Below are 18184 nucleotides of genomic sequence, written 5' to 3'. Positions count from 1 at the left end.
CAGTTCTTCTTTACCCACGCTTCCCATTCTCTCTCCTCCTCAACCTTATTTCCATCCTATTTAACTCGACTTGTCCTCACAGTGTCCTGCAAAGTCAGGTTGTCACTTCGTCTGCAAAAAATGATGACGTCTTCTTTGCGTGTTTGACTAGCCCAAGGCTGTTGCCCTAGGGCCTCAAAAAAAAATATTTATGGGGCAAATCACGCCTCAATCTCTATCTCGTAAGGAGAATCAATGCTTGCGCAAAAGAAGTGTCCATCAGTTCTTCTTTACCCACACTTCCCATTCTCTCTCCTCCTCAACCTTTTTTCCATCCGATTTAATTCTCTCAACCTTTTTTCCATCCTATTTAACTCGACTGGTCATCACAGTGTCCTGCAAAGTCAGGCTGTCACTTCGTCTGCAAAAAATGATGACGTCTTCTTTGCGTGTTTGACTACCCCAAGGCTGTTGCCCTAGGGCCTCAAAAAAAATATTTATGGGGCAAATCACGCCTCAATCTCCATCTCGTTCTCATCTCTGAAGTCTGAACTTGCCCACTCTCTCTCTCTCCAACTGCAAACTATAAAATCTGCAAGAGTCAAAAGTTCCAAACCTATTACCTATATCAAAACCCATATTCGCCTCCATCTTCTCAACTCTGAACTTCCCCCTCCCCCTCTCTCTCTCTCTGCGCAACTGCAAACTACAAAATCTACAAGAATCAGAAGTTCAAAACCCATATATTTCAATTTATCTATCTGTCTGCAAGAATCAAAAGTTCAAAACCCATATCGGCATATCATTTCGGATTGTTCAAAAAATCAAAACCCATATCTTTCAGTTCCATCGCCCGCTGTTCCAGTTCGGGTTCGCCGTTCGCAACCTTCAGCCGCTGTCTCTCAACTCTCAAGCTTGCCCCCCTCTCTCCCTGCAACTGCAAACTTGTATGTATGGGTTTTGTTTTAATTTTTTTTCTTTCTAAATCGACTAATGAAGCTCTGTAATTCTTGTTTTGCAAACTAAATCCTAAAGGCAAGTGTAATCTTGATTTTGTGTAAGGGTAAATTTTGCATGAGAAATAATACATCAAGCCTCTCCTCTTTACTCTCATTTTCTCCCATTTTTGGGAGGATAAGAAAGTTATTATTTAAGCCTTTTGATTTCCTTTCAAAACCATTCATTTCTTTTCCGAACACAATTTTTTAATCACCCTCCATCAACTTTCCTTTCTTCCCTTTTCCATTGCACTAAACTGACCAAATATTTTGTTTTGTTACATTTGTTATTAATATGTGGTTTCTATATAGGTATCTTTTGCAAACCCTAATCTTCCTAGCAACCTCTCATATCCCGTCCGGAGTGGGAGATAGAGAAAAAGATAGCGCATTAGCGTTAGATTAAAGTTTTGGCTCTAACAACTATCAATCAAAGATAGTCAAACCACATGCCTCCTAAATCTTCAGGTAGTTAATTTCATTACTAGTTTTTTTTTTTTTTTTAATTGGCATTTTCAGGTCTATAGTGATAGTTTATTTTTTTCAATTTAATATATTATTTGACTATATTACTGCCTTACTCATTGAAAAAAAAATTCAAACTGCTATGGTCCATATTTCAAAATATTAGGTGTACTTGTTCAGAAGAGAAACCGTTGGGAATGGGTGGAGTCGGCAAAATATCAAAAAATATATAACGGTATGTTCATCCTCTCTCTTCTCTCTTCTTTTGTTTTCCTCTCCCTAAGTCCACTCCAATCTCACAACAGCAGCAATTATACCCACGTAAGTACATTCCAATTTCCTCATAATTTTTTGCATTTTCACGTTCAATCCTACAAAAATTAAGATCCCTTCTAGTGGGTTGAGGACCTGAGGTAATAATTAACTTTTTCGATCTCTAAATTATGCTCATACTTCTTTTTTTTCTTTTTTTTTTTTAATTTTTAATTTTATTTTTATATGAAGATACATACCACCATTATCGATGTTATTTGAAGTTGGCTCAGCTAGAATTTCAGTTAATAATACTGTCAAAGGCTCAAAGCACTTGCCATCAGAATGTACGAACGCATGGAAATCAAGAGTAGGCTTTAACAAAACAAAAGTTCGTGGTTTTTTTCTATTAATTTGCACAGGTTTTCTGTAGCAATGATCAATCACTGCTACTAAAGTTGATTCCTCGTCCTGAAATCAAGAAAGGGGTAATTGGCTCCCAAAAAAACACACACAAAGCTCCAGTGAAAACTCCAGCCAGGAGATCATTCGACCAAACTGCTTGATTTTAGATTTTTTTTTATATTATATTTATTGCATATGATTGGCAATGCTTGGTTATTATTGTTTCCGTTTGATTCTCCATCATCTTTTTTTTTGGCTTTCTGTGATTACATGCTTCATAATATATAATTCAATGATTTGATTGTTCTGAAATTATTGTGTTTAGCTCTGTAATTACATGCTTCATAAATCAATGATATGATATTAAGCTTTCTGTAAATATATAATTTTTCTGAAATTTTTGTGTTTAGTTCTCAATTTATTGTGTTTAGCTCTGTAATTACATGCTTCATAAATCAATGATATGATAGTAAGTTTTTATTTTTTTATTTTATTTAAATAGCTAATTAATAACTAATATTTAAGGATTCAAATCAAATATCCTCTTACACGTTATTTAGTAGGAAGACCGAACCTTGACCAAGTGAGAGGCAGTCACTGTTTGAGTTTCAAATTAAATTGAATCCGTGTAGGATGTAAAAAGAACAAAGTTTAACCATGAAGTTACTGTACGGGTATGATCAATGATGTCCTAAATTGAGAGTGGTCAGGGACATGTTGGATCTGGTATGCAAGAAGCCAGTGTACCATAGATGTTCAAGATTAGCTACCATCCATAAGGCAGTTACCTAGCTAGCTCATCCATATGGGGCACCCACTGTTCTGAACCACCATGTCTCTCTCTCTCATTAGGAAATTTGACATCATTGAAGAAGTCCTTTAATGCAATTCAAAAAAGTAGTTGGTTTAGTGGTGGGATAAGTTGATTGGCAATAAGGAGAGATGAAACAAGTGTTGGTGGGAAAGAACTAGTTTACATTAGCAAGCATGTGTGGTAAGGAGGCCTTGGGATTGTGTGAGTTGTTGATGATTTAAGTATTATATGGTACTTTAGTCTAGCTCTAAATTTTTATTTTTTATTTGAGAAGTTCAATCTGGCTCTATTTTGTATGTATGAATTTGAACCAATTGCATACTTAATGGGCCTACAAAAAAGTGGCCTCAATCCCATAAGGATATAGAAAAATCAGTGGCCCAAAATTTGGTTCACAATTAAACTAGCAACCTACCAATGAATATAGAAGTTTTGGTATCCAGAAGATGCGTAAACCAAGACATAGCAAAAGGTTATCCGACCTTGAAACGAGGGTATCAGAAGGGTGGTTTATTTGTGAAATTGCTTGGTTTGGATCAAAGTGAGTAGTGGTGGTGGTTAAAGGCTGAGTGGAGGTAATGGTGGTAGTTAGAGCTAGCATGAGATTCCAACTTCCAACAAGGATGGAATTACTTCTTCATATAAGGGAATAATCATTTGGGTAGTTGAGTGGAGTTAGAGCTTGTAAATTCTGTCATTTGTTGCACAATTGTGTGATCTTCACTGTAGCTTTCATAACACCTACTCCATCTTGGATCTCTGCATACCTATTGTTAGACAAGTTGCATCGAAGAAACATATATGTCAATTCTAAGTTACATGTATTTGTGTTTATAATTGAATTGAACCAAAAAAAATCACAATATTTCCAGAAATTGCTTTTACTTCAAAGTTTGAATTTATACCATATTGCAAGGAGCAAAAGAATAAGGAATGTTGGTAAATTCAAAGCTCATTCTGGGCCGGTGTTGCCTAATTGTGATATGGGCAACATCAGACCAGAGATATTTGGTATATGTGATGTGATTGGGTTTATAAAGGTTTGGGTCCATGGATGTTGATGTAGCAGAGGATTTGTGGATTCAGGCATAGGTTGGAACATAGATGGATTGGTGGGCAGGCTTTGTTCTGTGGATATATGGTTTGGTAGTTCAAAAGTGGAAAGTTGACTTGGTGGTCAGCTGAACTAAGGTGTGTCAAATTCTCACACATCATGACGTTCAAGACTCCTTATTCATACTTGGCCATTTGGGTGAATTCTGCTTTGTGGTTCTTATATTCACTCCCCAAATTTCACCCAGATGTGTTGATTGCTGTTGTGAGTGCTGTGGGAGCAATAGCTGAAATTGGATACGTGATTGTGTTTCAGTATTATGATGTGAATCACATTCGTCGCGTGAGTAATAGTAATGAAACATATTTACAACAATTCTCTCTTTTTCCTTTTACACACTTTCAATTTATATTTTCAGATGTGCATCAGAAGTTGCTTGTGCTTTCAAGTGCTTGTGCTTCCAAGTGCTTGCTCTGGTCTTCATAGCTACACCAAAAGGTCCAAGTTGATGGGTGTTTTGGCCTCTGTCACTGCCATGGATGCCCATTACCAAATTTGGTAATCACCTCTAACCTTATTAAATGCTAACTTTTGTTAATTTGTATTTTCCTTTTTTATTTATTGACTTTTTTGTTTTGCATTTGAAAAGTATCAAGCCATTCAGCAGAAAAATCTGAATGGCATGTCATTCCCACAATTGGTAGCCAGTTTGGCTAATAGCGTCTTATGGCTCCTCTATGCTGTCACTAAAACCAAGCGTGACAAGTTCATAATGGTAAAGTTTAATCTAGTACTGAAATTGAATGTGTATATTGACTGTAATTTTAATGGTATTGCATTGATTTCAAGCTATAATTTTAAATTTTAATATAATTTCAGGCCCACAATGCGGCAAATTCACACAGATGATGAAGTCCAAGTCTTTACCCTTTATTTGTACTTGGCCATTTGGGTGAATTATGCTTTCTGGCTCTTATATTCGCTCCCCGGGTTTTACCCATACGCGTGGCTTGCTTTTGTGAGTGGTGTGGCAGCAGGATTGGAACTTGGATACTTGCTTGTGTTTTAACATTATGACGTGAATCACATATGTCGTGTGAGTAGTAATAATGAAGCATATTTACAACAATTCTCTTTTTCTTTTTACACTCTTTCAATTTCTATTTTCAGATGTTCATCAAAACTTGCTTGTGCTTCCAAGTGCTTGCTGTGGTCTTCATAGCTACTTTCAGACCACTGTATTATGACTCAAATGAGAGGAGGTCCAAGTTGGTAGGTATTATGGCCCGTGTCACTGGCGTAATCATGTATGGATGCCCATTACCAAAATTGGTAATCACCTCTAACCTTATTAAATGCCAACTTTTGTTAATTTGTATTTTCCTTTTTTATTTATTGACCTTTTGTTTTGCATTGATTAAAGAAAGTAATCTGAATGACATGCCATTCTTACCATCGGTAGCAAGTTTGGCTAATAGCCTCATATGGCTTCTCTATGTTGTCACTCAAACAGAGCATGACAATTTTATAATGGTAAAAGTTTAATGTACTACTTAAATTGAATGTGATTTGGTGTATAATTTTGATACAAACCTTGTTTAATTAATAGATTGCAAGTTCTTTTGGTGGGTTATCAAGTGTCCTCCAACTGCTAGTGTATGCATATTATTACTTTGCCGCCACCGTTGCATTTACCGCAAATGTGAAACAAAAAGTCAATAGATATCCTTGATTGAACAGACTAAAGACAAGACCATCCATTGCATTTACCGCAATATTTTATATTAAGACCATGCTAGTTTCCTCCTAAACCACATTCCTTAGATGTTTAAGATTAGCTACCATCCATAAGGCAGTTACCTAGCTAGCTCATCCATATGGGGCACCCACTGTTCTGTACCACCAAGTCTCTCTCTCTCATTAGGAAATTTGACAGCATTGAAGTCCTTTAATGCAATTCAAAAAAGTAGTTGGTTCAGTGGTGGGATAAGTTGATTGACTGTAAGGAGAGATGAAGCAAGTGTTGGTGGGAAAGAGCTAGTTTACATTAGCAAGCATGTGTGGTAAGGAGGCCTTGGGATTGTGTGACTTGTTGATGATTGTTGCAAAAATGGAGGTGTAGGAGGAGGGGAGGGGAAGAGAGGGAGGGAGAGTCATGGGACTAAGGAGATGAATGTGCTATTGCAATTGTTTTAATCATGTCATAAATTTAGATGTTTGTTAACTTTTGAATACATTAATGTTACTCTGCTGATATATTATGTGCTAATAATGATCATGATGCGAATTTCTTCTTATTGTTGTATGAATTTCTTCTTATTGTTTTTTGCCTCATTGTCTCTCTTTGTATCATCTGGGTAGTCTTCAAAAATTGCTATAGTAATTAATGTTAATTACTTATTATAATTAATTATTATGCATTGATATTCAAATTGTAATACTAAGCAAATTTCAGGATGATTCTGTGGAATATCCACACCCAACAAGAAGTCCAGGAACATAGGCCTTACCCGTACTTGGCAGTGCTTCTGAATTCAGAGTTCTTCTTAATGTATGCATTTCCCCGATTTAATGGGGACTTGTGGCTAGGTCTTGTGAGTGTTACCGGGCAGTGATCTAGCTTTGTTACTCACATGACGCGACTCGCCGTATGAGTAAACTTAAATCTATCATATTTACAATTTTTTTCTTTTGATGTTATATTCATTCAATCTAATTGTCATTTCAAATTTAGGTGATGATTGTTGCTTGCTTATTCTTCGAACTGCTTATGGTGGCCTTTATTGCTATCCTTGCACTTGTGGCTTATCACGCCAAGGAGCTGGAAATAGTTGGCATTGCATGTTGTATAACGGGGTCGTTGTGTATACATGTCCATTTTACACTATGGTAAGTATCTATAACCTTTTAAATGGCACTATGTTTTGTGTTATTTATTTCCTCTTATTATGCACTTTGTACATTTGAACAGTGGCAAGTGACTAGACAAAGGAATCTTCAAGGCTTCCCCTTCCTTCCATGCGTAGCAAGTTTGGCTAGTAGCGTAATGTGGCTCATGTATGCGTTCACTCTTGATAAACATGACAATTACATCTTGGTAATTTAAGTATGATTTACTACTTAAATTGGATCTTATTCACTGTGGTTTGGTGTTAAATTTCATAGTTGTTTTTTGCTTTAGATTTAAGTGTGGTTGGAATCTCCTCTAGTTCCGTGCAACTGTTCGTTTATGAAATTTTTGTGTTTAGTTCTCAAATGTTGTGTGTGTGTGTGTGTTTTTTTTTTTTTTTCTCTTTCGGTTTCTTTTCTATTTGTACTTGTCAACTGCAATGGAGTTTCTTCATACTTTATCCTTCACTATCATGGTCACATACCTTACATAATTAATATAGACTCTGATAGGTATAATTTCTCAGAGCTATTTTATGATGCATGTGAGGCTGCACTTGTAATATTCCTACTAAGTCTAAGTTATCATTGAGAATTAAAACAGATTATTTGCAAGTCTTGTAGTTGTGCCATTATGTAAGCAATGAAAACTTAATCACTTGAAAATAAAAAGCAATGAACATGTTCAAAGCAACACCATACATGACAATGCTTGCAAAAGTAACTTCCTTTATTGATCAATTGCCTTGCGAATATCGGTAGCACTAATGAAATTATATATATATTTTAAGTGACGGTGTAACCGATAAACCATTGGGTTATGAATCGCCTATTAACGGCCGATATGACGAATCATAGATCTAAAGGTGAATTTGCCACTGAAATTATCAAGAAAACCAAGATTGCATGACCTTCTCATTTGATTTTAATGATTTAAGTGTATAAATTTCTTCATTGAGTAATTATGCAGCTTGGAATTTTCTACCTGTCTATATCTAAATGAACAAATCTATTTTCAGTATACCACATCTGACTCATTTTTTCAAATATTCAGGTTGGAAAAGGTCCCTGATCTTTGTGTCCAATCTGCATCTATGTATGTAAATGAGTTTAGATTTTGTTTTTATTTTTATTTTTGAATCTTTTTGCCTTTTTCTTATATATTATTAATGGCATTTTGGCTTCTTCTACAACAGATCTTTGTTGCTCTGGCGAGCGATTCCAATGTCTAATGTCTTGTTTTGACAGAGGGATCACATCGTCTTTTGATCAAATGGTATTCTCATAATTCTTGATCCATTAGGATTTAAGTTCATGATTTCAAGTATTATATATATATATATATATATATTTTATCTTTAATCTTATTCTATATAGGTGTACTTATTGGCGAGAAGAAAACAACCTAAAATGAGTGGAATCGAAAAAGATGTTAGTATATTCCTTGGACATGTCCTCATCTTATCAGAGATTGTAGTATTATTAATAGTTTGAGACTTTGATGTTTAATTGCTTTACACAGTCGAATATTTTACTTTTCAATTGTTTCTTTGTTTTTTAATTAAAAAAATGATATGTGAGAATATCATTTTTGAAACTTACTATCACCCTAGTTCTTGGTTGAGGTAGATATGATACGTGGTTCTGATAAATGTTTTTCACCCTCGTTCTTGATGTTGTAGAAATGAGTGGAATCGAAAAAGATGTTAGTGTATTCCTTGGACATGTCCTCATCTTATCAGAGATCGTATTATTATTAGTAGTTTGAAACTTTGATGTTTAATTGCTTTACAGAGTCGAATATTTTTCTATTCAATTATATCTTCGTTTTTTAATATAAAAAAAATGATATGTGAGAATATCATTTTTGAAAATTACTATCACCCTAGTTCTTGGTTGCATGTGTGTCTTGGTTGAGATAAATGTTTTTTGCCCTAGTTCTTGATGTTGTAGTCATGTAATGAGTTTTTTTACCTAGATTTAGCCAATTTAATTTGTGTTGAAGTTTTGGGACAAAACTTCAGTCACAATTTATAAAAATTCGGTATGGCTTATTTCTTTTTTTAGAGTTTTGAGTTATTATAAAGAACATTATAAGGATTCTGACCAACTTTTTCTTGCAGTGTGGTAGATCAGATGAACTTGCAAGGATTGAAGGTAATATATTCTTAACTCTATATAATTGTATTGACATCATATATATACGCAATGTTATTTTAGTTTTTTCAAGGTAATTCTTATCATAATATATTGTGTTGTGTAGTTGATAACTCTCACACATTCATGATCAATTAGATTTTCTCCTATGGTATTTGATGATAATAATTATCACAGCCAACTCTATGGATAACTGACTACTCAAATTAAGAAATTGTTCCCTTTTTTTTTTTCTTCAGAAATTTGTTTTCTTTCTAACCAGCTCAGTAAAAAATAAAGAAAATAAAAAATAAAAAAGAACAAAAAAACTAAAGCCTTATATTTTAATAAGCCAAAAACCTTTTTTAGTTTTTCCTAGAGTGAATCCTAGCTAACATTGCTAACAAATTACAAGATGAACATTAGTCTGTACTCAAGATTCTAGGTTCTCAACGTTTTTCTGTCCTTCAGATTTTTGGAGAATTGTTTTTAATGTATATGTGTACATATATATATATATATATATATATATATATATATATATAAAAGAAAATGAACTCTTTTATCTTAATTTCCTAGCTCACTGAGGGAGATGCTATTGAGAGATTGTTGAGAAGAGGTGAGGTGAGAGATGATGCAGGGAGAGAAAATGGCATCCAAACATGGAATAAGATTTTATTTTTATTTTTTGTATTTAGCTGTCAATGGTATCCAAGAACTCGCAGTACAGTTTTTTTTTTTTTTTGGTCTTAGTATGCACATCTTAGCTTACTCCTAGTGGAACGAGTTTTAAGTGCTGGTGAAGCCTGTGATAACTGAGTCAAAGCCTGATGTAATTTTTTTTCTCTTATTTCAAAGATACAAGTACTAAAACCAATGGTAATTATTGCAAGCAAATAGCCTTTGGGACGTGGTGTCAAATCAGTTGGTTCAACAAGAAGGTGCCTACTTATTTGCTTCTACTCTTAATTCCAGTAGTTGGAGCTGTGATTGCGTTAGCGCCTGCCAGCCCAAGTTTTCTGTTCCGATCTCGACTTCGGCGAAAAAATCTTTTTCGGACTCAATGGAGAACCCCAATATCTTTTCTTGGGTATGTTGCTCTATAATTAATCCAACGCGTCATGAATATCCTTTGCCTGTTATCTTCTTTTATGTTTTCAATTGCCCATAGAATCTTCGGAGCTTTCCTATGTATACATATTGCTACAGTAATTTTGTTTTTTTAGCTTATTTGTTTGAAAATGAGTTTATGATTTGCTTTAATCATGTGCACACCTCAGCAAGAAGACGATGACGAAGGGTTGAACTGCTTTGTCAGTCTCGAGATGCACCGGTGAGCATGGATAATTCGAACATAATTGGAGGTCACGGGTTTGAAATAAGGTTTTACATTCGAATTTGAAGTGCTCCTATCAAGTTTCAAATTGTGTGTACTTCAACCAAAAATAGTAGTATTTGTAAAAGAAACTTTCTTCGGGCTTCATATGAAGATCTCGTAATTATATTAAGGTTTTACATTCGAATTTGAAGTGCGTCTATTGAGCTTCAAATTATGTATATTTAAATTATACTTCAGCCAAAAAAAGTGGTATTGATTGATCCGAAATCTGATTCATTTATGGGTAGGTAAGAAATGTATTGAATTGATATTTTTTATTTTTTTTTAGTGAATGGTAATTGATTTGTTTTTTTTGAATGAATGGAGAAACGGATCCGATCGCAAACTCTGAATCATAGATATAGGATCAACCAACATTTAATAAATTGAAAAAACGGCCAGAAAATATGGTTACACGAAGGGTAATTTTCCCTTATACCTACCACATAAATCATTTTATTCAGCAAATATCTTCTATTTTTAGAAAAAAAGAAAGTCAAAATGCTGGCCGGTACTGACTGCTGATGAGATAATTTATTCTTATTTATGACTGACAAAAAAAAAAAAAAAAAAAAAAAAAAAACTGATCGATATTCATATCATTATTTTAAAAATTTTGAGATATATTCCTTCCATTCTAATGTTAAATATTTATATATTTTTATTGTCTTGAAATATTTGTTGACTTTTAAATAACATATTTTAGGTCTTTTTGTAAAATACTCTTGGAATTTAATAAATAATAAGTTAAATTTGATCATATATATTTGAACTTGAAAAGATAATTAGGTAATTTTAAAAAAGACAATGCAACAATTATATTTTTTGAAATAAAAATATTTAATATGAGACCAGAGAGAGTGCTTTTCTATTTTGGAATTTGCCCCACCATGTTTGTGAGTGAAAGTGTTGGTATGATTATTTAAGTTATTTAAATTATGAATGTCGTTCTTATGTTTTAAATGCGTTTTGATTTTTACATTTCACCCGAACTTACTCTCATTGTAGCTATGTAACTTAAATTAAATTTGGTCCTATTTGCCCTTCCTCATTGCTTATTTGTCATCCTTATGTACCATTTTCCCTTGTATTTTTTTCTTCTTTAAATTCCCCTCATTCTCGTATTGGTGGCTAGCCAGTGATTTGATAATATCTCACCAAAAACACTTCTCTGATATAACTACATCCACTCATATTTCTAATTTTGCTCCATAATATATTGGTGTGCTAAAAGACACATATATCCTTCTTCACCCCTTCATCACTAGGTCAGTTTGGTACAAATGTAATCCTCGTGGCAGTATGGCACCAAAAGATACCTACACATTCCCTGATATTTAGTGGGGTCTACTGATAAACGGTCGAGATGATGTATCAGAATAAAATATAGAAATGTTCACGGTTAGGATTCAACAACTTTTAAACTCAAGTTCACCCAGGGGGTTCATTGGTAATTTAAGAAGTGACAACAGGAAATTAAAAAACAGGTTAAATTATCACAAATTTTTTTTTTTTTCTGTTTTTTCATCGGAAATCGGTTCTCTCTAACATTTTCTAGCTTTCCTCATCTTCTTTATAGCTGGAGAGAGAAACTTAGAGAGAGAATGGCGATGGCGTCTAACATTACTGGGTTTCGGAAGGTGCGCGATTACTCCATTCACGGTGGGTTTTTTTTTACTCTTTGTTTGTTTATGTGAGTATTGAATTAAAATTCCATTTTTTTTTTCTTTTTTAAATTTTCTGTTTAAGCAGACACAAGTGCTCCAAGTTTTCTGCAGAAGGAAAGAGAGAGACAGAGGTCAAAATCACCCCTACAAAGTCATTGAAATTACACCTCCGCCCAAGAACCTCGGCATTCGTTGCTTTCCTTCCGTAAGTATATAGTCATATTTCTGAATTCTGATGGGTAATTGGTCCATACCTAATTCACTCTTCTTCTTTTGTTTACCTCAATGATATTTGATATTAAAACTATAATTTTCTGGTTATTTGCTCAATGACAATTGAAAGGTCAAATTTCCAATTTAATAAACTTTATTGGGTTAGTTTTATAATTTTGAAGGAGCACAATGTTATTTAAGCATTGACAGAAAAAGATTTGGGGGTGGGGGGCAACATTTGATTTGTGAAAGGAGAATTGAAGGGAAACGAGGTCACGGCTTCAAAACAAGGAAGTAGTCTCTCCGGCGTTAAGGCTGCATACATCTATCCCTCTTAGACTCCGCAATAGCAGGAACTTCGTACATTGGGTTTGCCTAATATTTGGATTTGGGTTATGGTCTTATATTAATTCTAAAATGGAAGGGGCATGAGTTTTTATTAAATATTAGCCTGAGGGTCCAAAGACAACTATCATGCTAAAGATTAAGTGAAAAATATCATTTAATAACCAAACTTACACATAAAAGAAACCAACAAGTTCATTTGAAACATTTCATTAACCGATGAATAGCAAATATTTTAAAGTTTGGCCACTGAAGTGATTTGACATTCACACTACACTTTATACTCTCTTTTTTTCTTTTGATAAGCACACTCTACTTTATAATTTCTTAATGTACTTGATCATTTTGATAAAAGAATTGTGTATTTTTTTATGTAATTGTGGAATGTGTGCGCTTTTGAAGGATATGATGTGAGGTTTCCTTTTTAATAAATTAGGGGTCAACTTCGTAATTAATGAAAAACTTATATACCTAAAGTAAAATAAAAAGAAAATTGAGTGAAGGCAGCTGCCCCTACTGAGCCTTCACTGGTTTCGTACCTGTCTTTAAGCAAGTGATGGGAATACTGGTTAATATTATTATTATTTTTGATAAGTAAGGCAATGCAGGTTAATATTATTTGAAGCTGCAACATTTGAGGGTTCACAAGAATTAAAGAGGTATCTGTTTTTTATAACATCAACAAAAAGCATACACATAATTGTATTTTTAGATAGACAATAGGATTTGAATTCACGTCATCTGCGCCATAATGTTGACACCTAATGACCACAAGGTGAGGACAATTGTGGTTCATAGTCACTTCAAATTACCCAGTTGATACTCCTTCTCTTTTATATTGGAATTCATCATCCTTGCCTTTTCTCCTAATTAATGGGGTCGGCCACATGAATTCTCTTTTTCCCTTCTACTCTAATGTACACAATCCCTCCTCTAATATTCATTTTAAAGTCATTTTTAGTTACTTCATTCCATGTTAGTTTTGACCGACCTCACTGTCTCTTTTGCCCATACCACTTAAGTTTTTGTCACTAATAGGCATTATTCCTAAAATTTTCCTCAGACTTCAATTAGTAAATCTATCTTTTCTAGTCACTCTTATCATCCACCTCAACATCCGTGTTTCAGTTACATGAATGCATTGTTTGTACTTATTTTTTAAACCCCAACATTTTGCCTCTATGAGATAGTTGGCCTAATGATCATCGTACTGATCCTTAGAATAAAAAATGACGATTTTGAGTAACGCTATGGTCTTGACTTGCTCTCTCTCTCTCTCTCTGATTTTATTCCTTACTGATTGATCTAGGGGGATAGGTGAGCTTGTAGATATTGTGAATATGCTAACAGGGGCCCAGCATAAAGATTGTCTAATTTGAGAAATGGATAGGCTTTCGACCTATCTCAAAAAAAAAAATGAAAAAAAAAAAGAAAAAATAAATGAAACGGATAGGCTTTCTCAATTTTCTTCACAGGTTCCAACTCTTTACCACTTCAACTAGTACCCAGAAAGAGAGTTACTTGAACAATCCCCAATCATTATAATTTTTGCCAATGAATAAAAGTAAAATTTTAAAATCACCACCCTAAACACACAAAGAAGAAAATGGCAGGTACAAAGATGGAGAGGAAGTGATGCGGTCATTACGAAGAGGGAATTTTTTAGGATATCCTGGTGAGGCCCACTTGGAACTGAATAGAGTCAGTTCCAGTCGTCACTTGGGCTAATTTTATGCCTTTTCTAGTAAGCTTGTGAGTTTAAATTTATCAATGCCTTCTTATTTTTTACAAGTCATTGTCATTATGGTAATTTTTAGAGATGCTAAACATGAATTGTAGCAGGTTCCATAGCTCTTTGTTTTGTTTAGAAATGAAGTTCTAAGTTTTCTAAATTTATATCAACTTTGTGGAGAGAAGGAAAATTGCAGAGCAGCCTATTTTGACAGTTTTTTTCCTTTTTTTTTTTTTCCCCTAAGAAACTCACACATCCATTTGTCCCTAGGGGAACCTTCACCTTCCACTTCGGGAGGTATAGGAGATACCACTAGAATACAACCCTTGGTGATTACTCTGACAATTCATTGATTTGTTCAAAAGTTTTTGAAGCTTGTTTAGGATTATATACTGCAATCCTGCACTTTATTAACTTTGAAATCCAAATTAAGACCTTGTTCCACCCTTGAAGATCCTATTTTTACAAGCCTTCAATTTTTCCTATACCTCACAATGCAGAATGTGCACAAATCTGTCAAGGTTATGTTCACAGTTAGTATTCAAACCCTTGAAAACCCCTTGTTTCATCCCCAAAATCCTATCTTAACACCCCATATCAAACCTAACTCTGTCCCTGCTTTTGGCTTTCAGTTTAACACCCAAACAATATGAATTTTGAAAACCTTTAATTGATCAACTTTTAGAGCATGTGAATTCCAATCATTTCCCATCTATGAAGCTTATAACAATTTTTTATCCTATCAAAATCCCAAAAAAAGTTTTCCTTCGGTGCTGTCCTGCATCAATTGGAGCATAACAGATTGTGGATAAGTTCTCATTGCACCCATCCTATGTCTAGAAACTTTTCTTCACCTGTTTGACTGTAAAAAAGAAAAATTAAATTACAGTAGGGGAGGTGAAGGCCATAAAATTTTCCTCCCACTTTTTCTCCAATAAATAAGTAGATGATTAGTGATTGAAATATTAGTTCTCTTAGTTGTTTCATGTTTGTACTTTTCTACCTGGTGTTCGTGGCTGGAAATGAAAAAAATTGGGTTGGAGGATTGCAGAGAATCGTTTGACTTCAGTTGGAATAATACGAGAATTTTCTTTTGATTTTTGAGGACAGTGAGAAATGTTTGTTTCCTTCGTTGGGGTTCAAATATTTAATGTGACAGCTACTTGTTCTATATAACACACATGAATCAGTGAGCTACCATGTGCGATCTATTTAATTAATTGTGATTGTCTGGTGTCAATTCAACATAAATCCAAAACTAGATAACTTGTGTCATTGCCCTCTTCCCTCTAAATTCAGTGTACATTCCATGAAACATTAATGACCTATATTTGTATTGTTGTAATTGAAACCGGTAGTTCTTGGCGCGACATAACTTGTGAAACTAGAATTAAACAGCTAAATAAGACACGGCAACTGGGGCCGTTATGCTGCATTGTTTCTTATTTTCGTAATATCTTTTCCCTGTAGCAAAACTTGCAATGTGGGGAGAGTGTGACAATTGAAGGCCAAGCTTATACTATTTCGGCTGTGACTCATCGGTACCAGCTCCGGAAGGGGAAGTATGAACCTAGTGAGAAGAGGCTCGATGTTCTGTCCACTGGCCGATACATCTTAAACTTGTACCTGGAGAACTTGTTAGAACAATCTTGATAATCTATTTTAGTTCAAATGTCACATGATCTAATGGCTTGTGTGTTTTTTGTTTTCAGTTCTTGTGGCAAATTTTTCCTGTGTGCAAAAAAATAAAGCCTCTGAATAACATTATGTAGAAACAAGCTTGTAGTTTGACTTTTTACTTGAATGCTTTAATCGTCATTATTATGCACAATTAATTATTCTTATTGTTGTCGCATTGTTGATTAATGTAAAATGATTATGCTACAACCTTTATAATTTCTTTGATGAACATATTCTATTGCTTTCTGATAAATTTGTAAGCTATCTTGCCAATTCTTTTTGTTTTTTCTTTACCCTGAGTTATGGTCCACGATAATTCAGTTCCTTAACGCTCCCTATACCATATTGATTCAAATCCGAGAATCACGTGGCTTGGTCTTATTAAATAAAGATGCATGTTATGTTTGGTGGTACCGAATCACTTATTTTCGGGTATGTTTGGTAGTATCGAACCACTTATTTTCGGGTAGAGGAAGTACTATTTTTATACGGATTTTTTTTTATATTTTTAAATGAATGGATTAATAACTGATTCATTGGGCTGTTCTCTTGAATTTTGTCTATTCGTTTGTCTTTCTCGTATGTACAATCATGAAATAGATTAAGCTGCAATTTGATTGCAGAGGACAGTAACGATCAAGGCTAGGAGGAGAGAATGATAGCATACATTGCATACTGAAAATGATTGCTAAGCATGTTCGGTTGATTGGTGACTGTGGTCCCACAAATTAGGGCACTGTTCTCTGATATCTACATCACCATGACACGCGTCAGAGAAAGCATCAGAGATCTATTCTTTGTAAGACATTGTGTCCCAAACCAGGGTGTACGGCTGAAACAGAAGGCATTGATGGCTTATAATTCTTTATTTTTGGTAGGTAAAGAAAAAAAAACAAAAAAAAAATGTGATACATTGGGAGAAAATTTAAGATGGTGGGGACCAATGGTCTCACCAATAATAAGTGGGTACGTGATTAAAAAAATTTTAAATAAAATTTATATATTTTTGACACAATTATTTACGGGTCAATCACCGTTTTGTAATGACTTCTCTATACATAAAACGAATGAATTCATGCTAAATCAATTTTTGTAAAAAAATTCAAGCCTTATGTCGTGTGCACATTTATTTTAGATTTGAATAAATTTTTAATACACAAAATAAATATTTTTAATGCACAAAATAAATATATTGAAACGTAATTTAAGTACGTTAAAAACCTTTATAGCCGATGAATAAGATTCAGATTCCAAACTCTTAATTATCAAAATTCAATCATTCATTGAATTGCGGTCATTTTTGTTAGATTGAAAAATCAATCACAACGGTTGTAATTGGATATTTTTAACCGTTCGAGTAAAGTAAGATGATTGTCGGTAGCACTTATCTGAACTAATTCTATGTCTAACCTAAATGAAGTAACGAGGGGAGGGACAGCTCATGCCTCAAGGTAAGGCCATGTTGGGGACTATTTTTGCATACAAAACCTAATGCATTGAGTGAAATAATAAGTGTCTCTTTAGAAAAGCCATTTTGGTCACTGATTTTTGTTACTATCTTGGTGTCTGACCTAGAATGGAGTAATTAAGGCAGCCATTAAAACAAGGTTGGTGGGCTGATGATTGTTAGTATTTGTGTCTCAGCCATCTGATTGGATAAGTAAAGCCCATTGGATCTCCACACCACCTGGGTCTCCATCACAAGTCTTCATCAATACTGTCCATTACCACTTAACTCCCTTGTGTATCTTGGTGCTAATGGTCTGCGTCACCATGCCTGGGCCCACAGATGGGTCCCACGTGGTCCCTAGCTTATTATTGTGGGCCCCGCCAGCGTGGCAGGCTTCCATTGATGTCACTTTGGGCTTCTACTTGTGTAGTAAGAAAATTTGGAGATTTTTATGGGCGCCTCTTCTGCATGACGATTATACCCTTGGACTTGGGCGGAATCTCTCCTGAACAAGTCTCAATTTTGCAGTCGATTTTAGAATCACTCCTCCATTTATTATAGCTTGAGTCGGTTTGGTTTGTAATTTTAAAAAATTTATAAAATAAAATTAATTTTTAAAGAATTATAAAAGATTATTTTTAAAAAATAGGACTATGTTTAGTTTATAACTTTGAGAACAACTTTTTACTTTTAGAAAACTAAAAATTGTACCAAAAATTCTGTTTGG

The 18184-nt window shown here is 34.2% G+C and overlaps 1 protein-coding gene across 36 annotated transcripts; it reads left to right on the top strand.

Annotated features, from left to right (window-relative positions):
* The first annotated feature begins 28 nt into the window (after positions 1–28).
* On the top strand, positions 29–16158 carry LOC132315730 (uncharacterized). Of its 36 annotated transcripts, none has more exons than XR_009483792.1 (18): positions 31–926; positions 1290–1445; positions 1609–4104; positions 4215–4309; positions 4386–4525; positions 4617–4742; positions 4847–5063; positions 5138–5299; positions 6423–6615; positions 6702–6856; positions 6939–7064; positions 7911–7952; positions 8053–8132; positions 8234–8287; positions 8980–9013; positions 9851–10082; positions 10273–12032; positions 12123–12242. XR_009483792.1 is itself a non-coding variant. In XM_059814101.1 (7 exons), the coding sequence occupies exons 2-7, from the start codon at positions 6618–6620 to the stop codon at positions 10295–10297; spliced, it is 576 nt and encodes a 191-aa protein (XP_059670084.1). In that variant the 5' UTR covers positions 5070–5299; positions 6423–6617; the 3' UTR covers positions 10298–10598. The 36 variants fall into 36 exon arrangements, 12 of the variants coding, with proteins under 12 accessions (XP_059670084.1, XP_059670085.1, XP_059670088.1 ...); XR_009483796.1 differs by having other exon boundaries at positions 40–926; positions 1609–1677; positions 4000–4104; positions 4215–4525; XR_009483797.1 differs by adding an exon at positions 5391–5500 and having other exon boundaries at positions 30–926; positions 1609–4525.
* Positions 16159–18184: the final 2026 nt, after the last annotated feature.

The sequence above is a fragment of the Cornus florida genome, unplaced genomic scaffold (genome assembly GCF_030987335.1).
Source record: "Cornus florida cultivar Cherokee Brave unplaced genomic scaffold, ASM3098733v1 CherokeeBrave_3.0.0_Hap2_Chr07, whole genome shotgun sequence".
In the NCBI taxonomy this organism is placed as follows: Eukaryota; Viridiplantae; Streptophyta; class Magnoliopsida; order Cornales; family Cornaceae; genus Cornus; species Cornus florida.
This window is presented reverse-complemented; position numbering and strand designations above follow the sequence as displayed.

Excerpts from the sequence above, each read along its gene's own strand:
- LOC132315730 (XM_059814099.1), top strand. The coding sequence starts at position 6,662 with ATGTTATATTCATTCAATCTAATTGTCATTTCAAATTTAGGTGATGAT. Across the intron at positions 9,014-9,850 it reads TGAACTTGCAAGGATTGAAG|ATACAAGTACTAAAACCAAT; the intron begins GTAATATATTCT and ends CTTATTTCAAAG. Across the intron at positions 10,083-10,272 it reads ACCCCAATATCTTTTCTTGG|CAAGAAGACGATGACGAAGG; the intron begins GTATGTTGCTCT and ends TGCACACCTCAG.